Source organism: Alligator mississippiensis, chromosome 1, assembly GCF_030867095.1.
Source record: "Alligator mississippiensis isolate rAllMis1 chromosome 1, rAllMis1, whole genome shotgun sequence".
Lineage (NCBI taxonomy): Eukaryota > Metazoa > Chordata > Crocodylia > Alligatoridae > Alligator > Alligator mississippiensis.
In genome coordinates this window covers 189,410,443-189,427,582 of record NC_081824.1, presented here as the reverse complement: position 1 = coordinate 189,427,582, position 17,140 = coordinate 189,410,443, and the positions used below count along the sequence as shown (strand labels likewise).

The 17,140-nt window shown below is 44.8% G+C and overlaps 1 protein-coding gene across 1 annotated transcript in view; it reads left to right on the top strand.

The window, feature by feature from the left end:
- Nucleotides 1–17,140, top strand: part of VASH2 (vasohibin 2) — a 78,121-nt gene that overhangs the window by 18,473 nt on the left and 42,508 nt on the right. The window contains exons 3-4 of the mRNA XM_006268121.4: nucleotides 1,700–1,788; nucleotides 3,968–4,024. Of these exons, the coding sequence (XP_006268183.1) occupies nucleotides 1,700–1,788; nucleotides 3,968–4,024 (146 nt within the window). The remainder of the gene's footprint in view (nucleotides 1–1,699; nucleotides 1,789–3,967; nucleotides 4,025–17,140) is intronic.

Here is a 17,140-nt window from a genome sequence, read left to right as displayed (position 1 = left end):
CCAAGAAAGAGGGTTAACTCCTCCCCACCTTCCCCCTCTACAGAGGAAGGCAAAACCCCCACAATCTGTACCAGTTTGACTATGAGCGAAAATCCCTTCCTGACCCTGGTCTGACTCTGAGTGGAAGGGCAAGACCCTCTAGCCAAGAACTTCCGGGTGTAAGACCCAGCAGGAGTATGGGCACACCCCAGTCAAAATCCCCAGCCTTGGCTGCAGCCAACACCCAGTGCTTCTGAGGAAAGCTTAAAAAAACCCAAACCAACCCTGACACATAGCAACAGGAGGCGAAAAATTCCCTCCCTGCCCCGTGTGGCAACCAACAAAGCCCAGAAGCATGGGCTACACTCATAATAGAACATAGGCATGGCTATGCCTGGATCATCCTTGCCCAGTGCCTGTCCAGCCTCTCGGATAACTCCAATGATGGAGAGTCCACAACTTTCCTAGGCTTCTATTCCACTGTCTCATTCTGCTAACAGTGAAGTTTCCCCTGATATTCAATCTAAACCTATTTTGCTGTGATAGTCATGGATTGGGGGCCTGCCCAGACTAAAAGAGTCTTTGTTGCTATAGGCTTCAAGTAGGGATGCATGTATGCAAACAGAAGACCTTCAGTTTTGTTGACCCAAAATAAAAGCTATTGAACATACATTCAACAGATCAGTGACATCTGTTCCTTCTGACTCAAGGGCTTTTGCAGGGGTGAATCGACTCTCTACAAGACTCCATCATATAGGCTAGCTGCCTGGATGTCAAGGCAAACCTCTGTCTCTTCTTCCTCCTTTCTAGCCTGCTTTCTCCAGAATTACACTACACAGGCCATCTAATGTGGGAGGCATGCATAAAGTGGGGGCCATGTTGTTAAAAAGATATTTAGGCATTTAAAGATGTAAATAGATGGTATAGGTTTTCCAAAAGCACTCATACAATTATCTCTATCTTTAATACCTCTAAAAATCTGGCCCTATGTGATCTTCAGGTTATCATTTGCCCTTCTTCACAATGGAGTTGCTTGGGGCTTGTCCTTCACAAGTGGCGAAGATGGGAGCATGGTGACAGTGCTAACGCAGTAGAGCAGTGTGGAAAAAGCTGAACTGCCTGATGAAAATACTTGAGCATCACACTTAACAGTAGACTTAGTATCCAGTGAGGCACACTGCTGACCCCCACACGAGTAAACCACAGCAGACAGAAAATGTATATAGTCATAATAAAAGGCATCATTTATCTCTTTCTGAATTTTTGTCTCCGTTTATCCCTTTCTCAATATAGATAAAAGCAAAGATTAGAACTGAAATTAATGCTCTGAAGCCTGGAACAAAGCCAGCAGTGAGATTCCTTTTATCTGAGCTAAATTGGCTTTTCTAGTATAAAAATGGAAAGCTTTGGATGTACGTGCCAGAATCTTTCTCTGGCTGGGATGATGTTCAAGGACCTGAAAATTTCTTGTGTTTGTTATCCCACTGGGACTCCTATTGACCTCAGTTGTTCCAATGTAAAGTCTGGCAGTTGCCCTGAAGGAAGGTACTGTCCATGTTGTAAAAGTAGAATCGGAATCAACTTTTATGGGATTGCTTGCATCTATCTTGGGGGGTGGGGTGTCTAATTTCTGTATTGTATCACACTAAATGCAAGTTGTTCTAGCTGCTTTTCTGGAAGAAATAACTTACAGCATCTTTTTATCTTTCTTTGTGTTCAGCCCTCAGTGCCACCAGTGCCAAACTACAAGCTCTCCATGTCTGTCCCGGAATGGCTGCAGGCAATACAGAACTATATGAAGATGCTGCAGTATCCTTCTTGAAATGGGCCTTAAGATAGAAGGCCGAGTCATCATGTTCTGTATCACGTGCTTAGTGAATTGATGGGGTAACTTGTTGAAACATGGGCCTGTCCCAAGGGCAAAAGATAATTTGGGAGGGAATTATTCACTCTCCAGTTTTCCAGTGCTCACAAAGATATATGAGACCACCTTAGTGTTGAGCACCACATTGCTGATAGTTTAGGCTGTGTAATTAGCTTTAGCTGACACTGAAAAGCATTTACTTGAAGTAATATGTTAATAGACCTATTCATTTTAAGATTAGTATGTGTAGTGATTATGGTTAGAGTTCATGGAGCTTGGATTTGTGCATTGCATCATATCCTGACAGCAGGACAGTAAAGTACTTTCAGTTCATGTACCCATTGCAAACTTTTCTTCTCCTTCCACCTATGACTAAAAGGTTTTTTTCCACACTGAATGTGATGCTTTCTTCAGTTGGGTAATTGCCCCTTCTCACTACAGGAAGAATTTTCCTGCCCTAGCACAAGGGCAGTGCCCTGACCTTCTCCAAACCAGTTTTCAGAGTGAGGCTGAAATTGTACGCTTAGAGTGCAAGAGCAGGGGATGGGAGGGGAGTCCCACTTCTAAATTTCCCCATGTCTGAGAGTCCAGTCAGAGCTCTCCATGCATGTCTTTCCCCTCCCTCCCCACCAGGAGCACTTACTGTATATTCACTGCATGCATACGGAGTGATGGTGTGTGCAATCGCTAGCCTTAATATTGAGTTAACTTCTTTCGTCTTTCTCCATTTGCCAGTCCAACTCTCTTTTTTAAGTTTCTCATTTTTCTGTGACACCAAGAAAGCTGAATATGGCAACCAATGGGTGCAAGCTGCTGGGGAGGATCTGGGGAGGGAGATTAATGGCAACTAGAAAAGCATTCAAAAATAGCCAGAGGGTTTGGCCAATACCAGCTGAGATCAAAGCACCAGCAGATCCTGCAGCTGCGCTTGAACCCATGACAGGGTGATGGGGCCAGTCTGTGGTACAGACAGCTAGTCTCGGACAGAACATTTCTTCATTCTTTCCTGCATGGTTGCTACCCAGGTTCTATGAACAACTTATTGGCATGTGCGTTGAAGAGAGAAGTGGCATAACGCAGAACGGGAGGCTAGAGCACAATGTGATACCCACATCTGAGAGTATTAATTTAACAGGGCACATAACTCTACTTAGGGCAGTTTTTCCTAACTGTGCTCTGACAGGTGGGAGAAATGAGTGTAAGAGTCAATTTTGGATCCAGGTCCAAGCAAGTTTTAAAATCTGCTAGGGCTGAGATTCAGGGTTTTGGTTTCTTGTTGAGGGTTGGAATGGCACTGTCACTTCACACAGCATACTCCAAACAGAAGAAATGCAGATGAGATCAGACCAGATCTTGGGTTCTGTTTTGCCTCCAGCACCTAACTTTTTCAAAGGCACTGAGCACTCTCAACTAACTGATGTCACTTGTTCTGAAAATGTTGGCTCTTGATGCTGTGAGTCAGAGGTTTGTTTAGTCAAAAAATCCTCATGTTTTAGTTTCTGTTGCCTCTAGCATGAGGTGTACAATGAGCTGATGGCACATCTCCCCATATTGTTACCAGATGCTCTCATTTTTGCGCTATTTACTCCATCATGGGTCTTTCCATAGCAGAGAATGATTTATAGTTTCCAAATATAAACTAATAACTCATCTGCATGTATACAGGGGAACTTACAGAATAGACCAATTCTTTGCATCAAGGATCTTTGCATAAGTTGCTTTAAACACAAGGTGATAGTTTAGGGTAGACTTATAAACTTTATTTCTTGTGCCTATGACTGCTTTTTATTTTTCCCTACATTTTGATAGAAGAGGAGGGGAATGGTTCTTGGGGCACCAGAAAAGTAATAATTGGATCAGGTTCAACAGCCTTATTTGCTTGAATCTCTCTGTGTAATTCCAGTTAATAGTTGTCATACCAGGACAGTTGGGAAATAAACTTAATTTCATCCATAAAATATGTAATTTCATCTCTGTCATGAGAGTTAATGGCTTTTAGTGCCTGTTTTATGTTTCCAAAGGAAATTATGACTGGACATGAAAAGAGACTTTGCACACCTTTGCATACTGTTACATTATTTAACTTTTTAAAAAAGTAGCTCTACTTTAACTAACAAAATCCAGATACAATCACACAGGAACTCAGTTCTTCGAAATTAGAAAAACAAGACCTCTAAGTGGGTAAGTGGCATCTCCTACCTGCAGGTTTGTTTAATTCTCTTATGATCAAGGTGGCCTGCAAGTCCTTTTGCTAGACATCTAAGCAAAAGATGTCTAGTTTATTGGCTGACAAACACACATACTTCAGTGAAGTCATCAGCCAAAGATCTGGTCCTTTGTTTTTATGTCTGCTGCACTTCACTCTACATGTAGTCACAAATATCTGTCCTGAGTTGAGCTTGCATTGGAGACTCACTAGTATCTCCATGCTGAATATGAAATCCTTTTACTAGTCAAGGACTCTAGTGTAAACTAGTGTAAATCCCATTGAAGTCAATGTGAAGTCAGTGGGTGTTGCATCAGTTTACCCTGGGGTTATTTTTTCAGGGCAGAACGGTTCTTGCCAGTGTGATGGGAGCACCTGGGATAAGTGGATGATAGTTTCTTAAATCCCAATGTGGTCCTTTAACATGTTCCAAGCAGAGTAGCTTATGTAAAGGGATAAGAGGTTAAGTAGAGTAATGAACTTACTGAAGTTTGTGATGGTGAGGGTGGTATTTTGAGATGGTGAGTGTGGCTTTTTCAGAGGAAACTGTGAAGAGTCTCCAGGAGTTTTAGTACCAACTCAAAGTGACTCCTCTTTATATCTTGTGTGTTCTCTTTCCACACCTACCCCCTTCTTCCCTCCCCCATTCTTCTAGTCACAGGCTTTTGCTCAGGGTGGTTGTTCCTCTAGTCTTTGACATGTGGATTCCTTCAGTGTCTCCTGAGCTTCTCCTGCTGTCTGTCTCTCACACCTTGCCCCCATCTCCCTTAACTTGTATGTACCTCACCTTTCTGGGAGGATTGCACATGCCTGCCACACTGGCAGTTAGGACTCAGCCCCTTCTGTATTCGACAAGAGACACTGCATGCCCCCTCCCACCACCAGCAAAGGGCTCCATTGCATAGGCTCTGGAGGATGCCTCTGTTCATCCTTCCTTGCAAGGGCAGTGACTGCTGCTGCTGCAGCCGTGGCACAGAACGCTGGTTGCTGGGGCCAGACTCTATGAACTGCTGTTCTCCCTGACATCACTAAGAAGGTCTTTGCTTACTGCTGGTCTGTTTGTCCATCTGATTACCATGGGCAAGGCCCACCTGGCTAACTAGTAGCCCCTTTTTGTGGGGGCTAATGGACGAATGGGACAACTAATGAAAGAAACAAGGTAGGAGTGTTGTGTGGGTCAAAACGTGAAAATAAGTGTGCCTGAGGGGGACACCTAGCAGAGCCCCTGCAGGCCGCACCCATTGGTCCTCAAAGACATCCAAGGAGCTGGTGTATGCCACCCACTGGGGCTGTTCCTGGAAACGTGCATGGACAAGGGCTTACTGCCAGACAGCCAGAAAACATATGGAAAGCCAAACATTTGATACAGACTGATCCACCCCACTTAGTGCTTTTCTGCTAGGTTCCTTTGTTTACTGACTGAAAGAACTGGAGTGGAAGGTCTTTTAATTTTGGGGGGGGGCTCCTAGCATCAGACATTGAGAAGATCTAACTAGGGTTTGGCAAGGGATTTAGTTGAGGGATTTTTACTTGCTTTTACACTTGAAAAGGCAAGTATTACAGGTCTGTTGTGGATTGTGCTTAGAAGACCAATGTGCTTTTTCTGCGTACAGCTTGCTTATTGCATTACCTTCCAGTGGCAGAAAGCTGACGGTATACAGACTATTCCAGGACTAACAGGCACTATTTGAATGCAAGCTTTACTTCCTGAAGAATAACAAAAGACCCTTCCAAGCTGTGGCCTTGATTCCCAGATCGCTTACTTCTGTGCATGCAGCAGGCACAGACTTTTGAGTGCATTTTACACTTAGCAGTCATTGGAAGAGGTTTAAACATCTACACAAAGCATAACGGAGTGGAGAATTGGGACCTGTTTTATATAAGAATTGCACCATGTGTGGCAGCTATGTAGCAGGATCCAGCAGTACTACCCAGGAGTTTAGGGCAGAAACTGAATGATAAAGCATTACATTTTATGTTGCAGGAGTAATTTTAGATGAATGTAATTACCCATGTAGATAGATCTTTGTCTGTCTGTCTCCTATACAGACATTTCTTATCTAATGCTCTTGCACTTTGTGACATCCAATAACATGGTTGACAAATTGCCAAAAGCAATGGTTTGCCACAGATCTGCATGTAAACTGCATCATTTTAACAAAATTTGAACTCCCCATGCAATCGTGTTTGCTTATGTCGATCTCTTTCTTGACAGATAAATAGAAGTGTTTTTTTTGTTTGAGCTTCACCATCAATCATTGCTTAAGGTTTTGATCCATTTTTGGCTGTATTTTGGGGTCCTGTGAGGTGCATTTGATCCTCAGGTTACTCAGAAAACAACTAAAATGAATATTTAGTAAAGGGTAATTTTGATAATTATAGCATGATGAAAGAACTAAAAGAGGCAGGTGATGAACGGTTCAAACCTCTAGCTAGCATCGTGACTTGTTTGATCTCATTGGGCATGTCTACAAGAGATGCTTAACTGCGCAGTAGCATAGTTTACTGTGAACTAAGCATGTGCAGCTACTCATGCACGTGCTTACTACACAGTAAACCTCACTAATTGTGAGTAAACTTGCTACCTGCAAATGCAAGTAGTGAATTTACATTTGACTTGTAACAGCGCAGTGACGCTCATGTAGACGATTGACTGGGAGTAAATCTGCTCCTGGTCAGTCATCTACCAGGAAGCGGGAGATCTCTTCCTGCTCCTGGAGCTGCCTGCTGCCAGGGTGAGCTCTGCCACAGAAGCCAGGGCAGGGACTAGGTCCCCTTGCCCCAGCAGCAGGGAGCTCCAAACCCCCTGCTCATCCGATCTGGGAGCAGAGGGCTGGGAGATCCTTATCTTCCAGTGCCAGCTCCACAGTTGCAGGGTTGGCTCTGGAAGGTCCTTATCTCCAAATACTAGCTCCGTGGTCTGGGGCCAGTGCTGGGAGATCCTTATCTCCCAGCGCCAGTTCCATGGTTGTGGAGCTGGCACTGGGAAATAAGAGTCTCCCAGCCCAAGCTTTGTGACTGTGGAGCTCAGGCTGGGAGATAAACCAATTACTGTGCAGAAAGTGTCTGCACGTGTAGACGTGGATTCTTAGTGCACAGTAATTAGCTCTGCTGCAGTAAAGCATCTCATGTAGACATGCCCTGTATATGGATTTAGGTTTTTATCTTCATATACCCATCTTTGAAAATATTGACCATGGCAACTTTATACCTGAGTTTCTGTAAACTGGGAATAAAACTCATCTTTCTACATTGGTCTAACGTACTCTGATACAAGAAACTGTATGAGTCAGATCATCAGGTAGCGTAAATTGAAATGAGTGGAACTACACAGATTTAAATCAACTAGGGGCTCTGGGTTTTTCAATGCAGATAGCTTCTAGAATGATTATGACTGACACTGGGAAACCCTGCTTGCTCTGGAATTGCTTTGTTATTGTTAGCAAATGAGTGTTAAGAATTATGATTGTAAACTGGAATTTTTCTTATTTATCGTAAGGAAAAGTGTCTTGGTTGGCTTTGCGTTTTCCAGCTGCCCTATGCAGCTGTTAGTGAAACTTGAAGCCAGGGAATAGGCTCCCATTCAGCATGCCATGTAAGCAGTATGCAAGTTTATCCTTATTCAATAGAACAAGTACATGCTTGAGGACTTTTTTAAAAAAATATCAGAGGTTGCCCAGCACTTTGCAAAATCAGGGTCAGTACACTGGAAAAAAGAAAATAATAATAAAAAAACAAAATCAAGGGGTACTGGCCAAGGTGAAGGTTTCCATTTTGTTGCAAATGCTGCCTGCCAAATTCCCTTCTTTTCAGGGACACTTCCTGAGGCTGTAGGCTCAAATGAAAAGTTTGTGGTTTTTTTTGATTACTGAAATCACAAAGCAGAACTGCAAAAGCTCCCTGGGGGTGTTCAGGACTGTTCAGGAGCATAGCTAGGACTAATTTTGTACTTTTTTTCTAGGATTTCTGCTGAAGTTGCAGTTTAGAACCGAATTCCCCACATACAGCTGAGTTTTTTGTTCTTTGTTCAAAAACTCCATAGTAGGATGAATTGTTTTATAAATTATTGGGATTAGGTTGGAGGTAAAGGCCTAACCTTAGATTGGGACCCCTTTGTGAAGAGACCCATTTGAATTACCATGGCTGTAGTACATTAGGAGCTGCATTGTGGCAAAGCCTTTATCTCCAAATTGGGACAAAGGGAGCTTACTTTATCGTGCACTCCTGTCTCTTCTCGGCTAAGTGAAGACCCCCTGGTCAGCTAAGTGAAGAATTTGTGATACAGTATATGCTTAACAACTGTTTAAGTAGGATGGCCTCAGATGTTATCAGTTAGGGTTGGACTCTTAACAATGAGTGCTATTCCTTATGGTACTGAGTTTTAATTGCTTTATTTGTGTAACTATAGTCAAACACCTAAGATCAGTGCTTTCTTATTTGCATGAGGAGAACATGCAATCTGGCCTTGCAAGTCTGTCTCTCTAGAACAGGGGTCAGCAACCCCCGGCACGCAAAGCCATTTTGCTCAGTACACCACCGCCAGCTTGAGCTCTAAGCAGGTGATGCCAGCCACGGAGCCCAGGCTGCTCCCAGCAGGCAGCTGGGAGGCTGCAAGCCCTGCTGCAAGCAGGCCGGGCTCCGTGGGCCGGCTGCAAACAGCTGCTCCAGGCTCCAGCATGTTGGCACTCCGGCACCTTCCAAGGTAGACATTGTGTTTTTTTTCAGCGCTACGGCCAAAAAACGTTGCCTACTCTTGCTCTAGAAAGTTACCCAAAGTTTGTTCCAACCTTTCTGTAGTGGAGAGCGACCACTGTAATTTGAGCTTCAGGGGATTTTAGGATAAAGTCCAAAATTTAGCATTTCCCCGAAGCCCAGGAAAGCTGCGATTTGGCTGGAAATGACCTGAAACCACAGAGGACAGGGAGGGTGTGGAAAAAGTGGGAAAAAAAAAAAAAAAAGACTTAAAATTGGACAAGAAAGACAGCAGAGCCCCAGAAACACTCTGGAAGTCCCACGTGTTTCCAGGGGCAGTGAATCAGGTTGTTCAATTCTCTGCTTTGGCAGGGAGTTTAAAAGCCCTGCCCAGAGCAGAGCAGGTAAGTACCCTCTGCCCTAGGGGCTGTGGGCATAGCCATACTGGGTGCCTGCCCCTACAGCTGGGCATGGGGGTCAGGGTGCCGCCACTGCATGGGCTTCTGCCTGCAAGGCATGGATCTTCCAAGGCTTGCTCTGCTTTACTGCTACATGGGAGTAGAGGGGAATTCCCCCCCACACTTCCACCTAAAGGTTGTTGTTTAGTAAGTGGCGAGCTTTACTTTTTTACAATAGCTGAAAAACAGCCTATCTGCTGCTGTTCAGTGGTAATCAGCCCCATGGCAGGCTCCCTCAGCCAATGAAAGGTATTCATTCTTACTTGTGTGCATTTGGCTGGGCAGGGACACGTCCTGCTGTAGCCTTATTTTGTTTATGCAAGACACAAAAAGTTGAAGAAAGTCTGGTCTCTGGTTTGCTGCTGGAAAATGGAGACACAAGTGGATTGAGTGATTTGTGTGTTACTATAAAGTGTGGCATAGTCAGGAACTGGACCTAGGTCTTTGAACTCACAGTGTGGTATGTTAGAAACTACAGAGATACTGAACATCAATAACGGCGTGTAGTATGTCTTGTCCACTGTGGAAGGGAGGCCTAGACAGGACAGGGATTTATCATCTGTATCAGTCTGATTCAGGAGAGAATAACAATTCATAGCTCAGCCCTAGGAAGGAGAGCATGAATTATCTATATAAGTGACACTTGCTGTTAAGGGAGACAGGCTTGATATGATGCAATATTTAAAAACTCTGTTAAGGATAACTCTCTGCCTGACGGCTTTCACTTAGACAGCCAGACACCCTGTGGGTTTGTCTAGACTAGAAATAAAAGTTTCAAAAGCATCCAGGCCTAGTTCTGTAGTACAGTCCAGCTATGTGGGTCAGCGTGTGGAGTAAGAAGTGCAAGAATCTTCAGGAATCACACTTTACAAGCATTGTATGCTGCTATTTCTCTACTGCAAAAGTAAGGCCAGTGTAGACTTATGGTATGAGCATGCCATTGTCATAGTATCTTACAGATACCTGGGCTGTCTTTAAATGCTCTGGCTTCAGTATTAGTAACAGGTTAGCACAGCAGCACAGAGCTCAGCATGAGCTTATATTTATCCTACACCTCAGGCAAGTTTTAGTGTCAGAGCTGTGGCTGCACTGTTACTGGTGCCTGAACCAGCTTGTTTAAAGCCAGTTTGGGTACCTCTACACTTAACCAGCAGCACAGGCCATTCTCAAAAGCTCTTCTATACCAGACAATTGCATCACTTTAACTATGTGTGAACTGGATAGTCACAATAATACAACCCCCTAGTGTGGATGCTGTATTGGTATAAACATACTCTAACCTGGTGTATCTAGTCCCGTGTGTGAAGAGAAAAAGCCTTTCTATGGAGAAGTCAGTGGCCACATACGGCTTTTACTTTTAAAAATAAATCCCATAACTGCTTTTGAGTACTTGATTGTGTCATAGCCTTTAATTAATACAACTGTAAACGAAGGTTGAGAGACTCAAAAAATCTATTGTTCTAGGACAGTGTTTCCCAACCTTTTTGAGCACAAGGCACACTTACATTAATAAAAATTTTCCACAACACACCGGTTAAGGTATTTCCCACCCCCATACTTATGAGCTCATTGTAGCTTGTCGCCGCAGCACAATTCTGTGGTGCAGCTGTTCAGAGCCTTGCGAACTGTGCCTCTCCCACAGCCAACACATGCACAAGTCTTTTGTGAATATCTCACTGATGTGGCTTACTCCTCAGTGCTAGGCAGCTGGAGAACTTTCTTTTCATTATTCCAAAATACTCATGGCACACCAGGGAGGCCTTTGCGGCACACCACCAGTTGAAAAGCACTGTTCTATGACACTAACATGAACCACAACAAGAGGTGTAGACAGACGTGACAGTTTTCCTTCAATCTGGCCCTGAAAGCACTCTACAGGTGTGACCAAACAGAAGTGCATGGCTGCAAAGTGCTTTAAAAGGGCCCAATCCCACACATGAGGGTTCAGATGAAGACATTTCAAAACATAGCATCTTCAGTAACTTGTGTCTGTCTGTGTCCCAGCCTTGAAGCTGTTTTCAGAATGGGAGTGGGGAAAGGGAGTAGAGGGGGTTCAGTCTGGGATTTTTTCAGCTGGCGCTGGAGGGTGGGGTGGGTGGAATAGAGCCCCCCAAAATGGTGGGGCTCCAATCCACCAACCCCACCTTCCAGCGCTTGCTGAAAACCCCCCAAACTGAACTTCCTCCACTTCCTTTTCACCCTATTGAAACCAGAGCCAGGCTGGAAGGAAGGAGGGGTCGTTGCTAGGGGAAACCGGCTTATCTCCAGCAGCAGGATTCCCCAACCACAGTGAATTTCCCCTGGACCCAACAGTGAACTTCTGTTTGGCCCCGGGGAACATTGTAACTCAGACTGCTTCCTACAAAGCATTATGAATTACAGTGTGGGGCTGCTCTTCTGTCTGAGCCCAAGTCAACACACATCTGGCCTGAGACACATGGCTGAGGGTGACTTGTAACTGTAGAGTCAGTGATTGGTCATTTTATTTGAGTTAAACAAAACGTGAAAACTCAGATATGGACAAGATGCCTGAGTCAGATTCTAAAGGTCTGGAGAAATGATAGCACGGAGACTGATCTGCAAAGAACTTAGAACTGAGAAATTCTGTGCCTGAGAGGGTAGTAGGTAATTGATTAAAGAATTAATAAAGGAGTGACAAAAGCAGACCAATGAGAGTTAATTAACCAAACAAGAGAAAACACTCTTTCAACACACCTATTCTCAAAGAACCCCAAGGGGATTGTAAAGAACTCTTGGTGTGCATTGTATAAAGACAATAACTTGGAAAGGATATTTGAACATCTGCTTCTTGTCTCTCACTCAAAGTTACTTGCTTTCTTTCTCTCTAATGACATACTAATTTTAGCCAGGGTGGGCTTCCTTTGCTTTAAAGGAAATCTCCCAAATTCCATCTGTTTCCATTTTGTACACAAGGAATAGGAGATAATCCAAGTAAGGGCATAAAGACATGAAACTATTTACTTTACGTAGAAGTCTTGCCCATTGACACACTATGTGAGATAGAACTGCAGGGAAGAGAATCATAAGTGGGGCAGTCTGATGAGGTGGGGCTCGTGTATTTGGTGATTCAGCTGCGGCATGGAGAAGATCTGCTTTGCAGGTTTGGGAGGTAGGGTCAACCAGACTGCATTTACACGAGACACTGACTGCGCAGTAGCTCAATACTACTGCACAGTAGTGTTGTGTGGCAAAAACTGTGATGTGACACTACTGTGCAATATTATTAGGCTACAGCACAGTGGTGTCACAAAAAGGAGTTTGACACTACTGCACAGTAAGTCGGGTTACTGTGCAGTTATTTACAGTACAGTCATTTAGCACTTGTTTATACAGGCACTAAATGATTGTGCTTTAACAACTGCGCAGTCAGCATCTCCTGTAGACATGGCCACTATGATTGTGTACTCCAGTAAGGAGGGAAGCTGGATGAAGTACAGAGAATCTTAACCTAAGGCTTCTCCCTTGCCTACCAGGGGCTATAGATCTGACAAGTACATTGAAGTTGGTGGGAAAATTCCCATTGGATCAGATGCAGCTGTTTGGTAGGAGAGAGGTCAGAATGAGCGTCTCTTAGTCTATTACAGAAGATGCCTTTGAACTGGAATTTTTGGATTTAATGAAGGATCATTACAGGAAAGGCAAATAGGATGAATTAAAACAAATAAATTTTAAAGACCTGACCCAAATCCTGTTAGAAGTCACAGAAAGATTCCCATTGGCCTCGGGGAGAATAGGACTGTTACATCTTAATATTTGTATTTTTTATTAACCTCTAATTATGAACTTTTTTCCCCTGCAGAACATTTTGCAAATCCAAAATAAAATAACATCCAGTGGATATTTTGCAGTACTAACAAGGATTCTGAAACCTATCTCTACAGGAATGAGTTGTATGTGAGTGACATTTCTGAAGACAAAGCTACAAGAAGATAGGACTGGAAAAGACCTTTGAGCCTAGTCCCTTGCTATTGCAGGCAACCACATCATATACCCCTTTTATAAAACCATCCAAACTCCATCTTAAAACTTCTCTCTCTCTCTCTCTCTCTCTCTCACACACACACACACACACACACACACACACACACACACACACACACACACACACACACACACACACACACCCCCCCCCCCCCCCCCCCGCCTAACTTTGTTCATGGACACACACACACACTCACACACTTCCTGCCTAACTTTGTTCATGGCTACTTCATACCTATTTACTCTTGTGCCAGCATTGTCCTTTAGCTTAAATAGTTCTTTTCCCTCGGGGGTGTTTATACCTGATCTCTTTACAGAGGAGATGATTGCTGTCTTTGTTTTTTTGAACTAAGCAAGCCAGGTCTTCTAGTCTCTGCTCATATATAACACCCTCCTTTCCTGGGATCAACCTACCAGTCCTTCTTTATACTTGTTCCCATGTAAATTTATCTTTCCTGAATGTGGGTGACCTGAAATATATACAATATACCAGATATGGCCTCGGCAATTTCAGGGCAAGTTCTACCACAGCACCTCAGCAGTTTGTCACAACCTTGAGCTGGAGAAACCATCTGTAGCAGAGCATAGATAGTTCATTTTCCTTAGCTAATTGGTCCCTGGCCTTACTGATGAAACTACAAGCAGCTGTGATTTAATCTAGAAATGTGTCAGTGTGAACTGGACCAAGTAGCTAACTCACTCCATATATATAACTGAACAGCGATTTGATGGTAACTGGTACTTAGTGTCCTAGCTTAGTTTCATACTGGTGAGAGTAAAATGCTCTAAAATCCCATTCTGCCTTCCACTGTGAGAGACTATTGTAATTCCATGATTCTGATGCCGATGCAGAAGACCCAAGACTGTGAGAGGCAGACCACAAGTTCATTGTGTAATAAGCCCATTGATCGCCCCACAGATTGAATTTAAATAGATCTTACTGGCTTTTCCATGTCTTGGAGAACTGTGATTTGAGACAAATGAGTTCATACACTGTAAACAGAGCACACACTAAATATGACTTGGTATTTAAACAATATGAATGTTGCCGTGACAGATCAGTTTCTACTAATTTGGTCGCTCGTTTATGTCAATTCATTTGCAAAGGTTCCCCAGCCATGGAAGCATTAATATTGGACCCATGCTGCCTTGCATTTGGAATTAATGATGACACTGAATTTTTAAAAGTAGGCAATAAGGGATGCAGTGCAGTAGCCAGTGGAGACACTGTTACACTGGGCTCATAATGTGTGTGTCATCTTGTCTGACTCCTATGCAACTCCTATCTGTTTGTAAACTATGATGGCACGTATATTTAATCTGATAATGCCTCCACTTGTGCTAGGGAGTGGCACCATGAAAGAAGACCTTGCCTGCTCACTTCTGTTCCATGTATGCCAAATGCTAAAGCAGTGATGTGGCTGCTATTGGAGAGCTGTTAAGCACATGTCAGCAGGCATGCCTGGGAGGCCTAATGGGGGCAGTAGGTATGTCCGGGGCATATGTCAAACAGGGGGGACAAGGCACTTTTTTGGTATTTGATGTTCATGGGCAGGGCATTGTGATAGGGGCTCTCCTTGTCATGGGCATAGGCCAGGGGTTTTCAACCTTTTTTAACAAGTGTACCCATTCTGTCTCAAAGTTTCAGCTCATGTACCCCTTTATATTTTTTTTCTTGTTTTTAAGGGGTGGGGCAGAGGGGGGCAGATTGAGGCCCCTGCTGTGGGGGGGAGTGGGGCTGGGGCAGAGGCAGGCACTGCAGAGCCAGGGGGAGCATGGGAAGGAGCCGTGAGTGGCTTGTCTGGGGGCGCATGGGGGGCTGGGCAGCTCCCAACATTGCACACATCCCACAAGGGCATGGCAGGGCCTGTGGCTCTGGATCTGTGCGTGGGGTGGGACGGGCTGCTGGTGTGGACTGGGGCTGGGGCTGCACTGGGCTCTTCCCGGCTGGGGCTGGGCTGTGCTGTGCTGGGGCAGGCAGTGGTAGTGCATGGAGGGGGGCTACAGTAGGGGCTGCAGCCATTCCAGAGTTCACTGAAGTCCCCCTCCCAGCGCCACCACCGCCTGCCCCAGCGCAGCCTGGCCCCACCCCCTTGCCAGAAACAACCCAGTGCTGCCCCGGCCCCAGCCTGTGGTGGCAGCTTGCCCTCGCCCCACGTGCAGATCCAGGAGCATGCACCCCCCCATGCCCTTCTGAGATGTGTGCAGTGACGGGAGCTGACCCCCCCCACGTGCGGCTCAGTCCTGTGCCCTACCCCAGCTAGGCAGCCCCTACCTCTGTCCCATCTCCACTCCCTCCCGCACCGCTGGGGCCTCCATCTGCCCTCTTCCCTCACAACTGACTTACTAGCTGGACCCAGCTGCTCTCCACGCTGCTGTGCTGCGCTTCTGGCCACCTTTGTGCTGCGCTGCAGCTGCGCGCACGCACGCACGCAGCATTTATTGGCCGCATTATCGGCCATATCAGTTCTGTGTACCCCTATGACCTTTTTAAGTACCCCTAGGGGTACGAATACCCCCGGTTGACAACCACTTGTATAGGGTGTCTGTATTGTCTAAATTTGCTTAATGTTGGGCAGAACAAAAGAGATGAGTCTCTGTTACAACTCATGTCCAGAATTCAAAGCTATCGTGTTTCTTCCTATAGAAGCATGTAAGCCCTGGCACAGTAGTGTTGTAGGGCATATTTGAGGCCCATCAGGATGGGGCTGGTGCTGAAAGAATGGCACCTTCTCCCCATTAGATTTTGCTGTGAGTAGTCCTGGAGTCCAAAGGACTTCCTTTCCTTGTTTCTCTGGCTAACACTGTAGAACCATTGGTTCCTCTGACTAGTACTGTGGAGCCAGACGAATGGTATTCTGTTCTGCCCCAACATCAGAACTGTTGAGTGCCCCTGGTACCATCTGTGTTACTGATGGCGAGTCTCTGTGAGCTGAATAGAATCCAGCTTGACCCTTCACATTTGTCGGTGGAGTTTGCATTCAGTGGACCGTCAGTGGACTGTCATTCAAAATTCTTTTCCCTTGTAAACTGGATATGGATTAATTAGCACAATTAACAGGAAGCCCATGATGCCATTGTTACTGACTTCCTGCTCAGAACACAGGCTTTAAAATGGGTTAAGCTGTAAGATATCAGAAATAGGAGTGTGGTGGTTTGGCATATGTATATTTTCATTGGCCTCTCTGGTGTGGGGTGGATTGGGGGAAGGGGTAGGATTAGAGAAAAGAATTTTCAAAATACAACTTCCCTCCTGTTCATGGGGTGTGTGTATTTAAACTTTTCAGTTTCTAATGGGCACAACTTTCTTCTTTCTCTTATCTCTTTCCTGGATCTCTTCCTGTCCCCTTCCATGCTCTGTTTCTCTCTCCATCTTTCCAGGGTATCCAGAAAAGAACTAACTTATTGAATGATAGCATCGGGCCTGTTCTCCAGTACAATAGCCCTTTCTTAGCTGCACTGAGATCAGATTGTTTGTCCCTGGTTATCTCTTTAAAAGTGCTGCAAACCCATCCCATCCGCCCCATCACAGGAAGACATATCAAGCACTTAACCTTCATTTAAACAGAGGGCTGGGTTTAAAAGCAGCTATCTTTGGAATGAAGGCTCTGCACTCCTGTTGCAGGTTGTTGCAGAACTAATGCTTTGCAACGTGTCTGTGCACCCCTAAACAGTGCTCATGCAGTCCCCAGAAGGGGAGCAGGTTAGTGAAGAGGAGATGGAGAAATAGATATATATTGCCAGGCTGTCTTCAGAGTTGCAAAAGGATTGGGTTGCCCAGTTCCCATTAATTTCTCATGGAAATTGTGTCCAGTCCTGTTAGACAGTTTTGAAAATCTCACTACTTGAGTGTGAGGATCTCATAGCTCATCCCATTACTTCTAGTTGTAAGGGATACTTCCTGGCTAAGTCTCTAGTCACAAATGTTTGAAGCTTGAG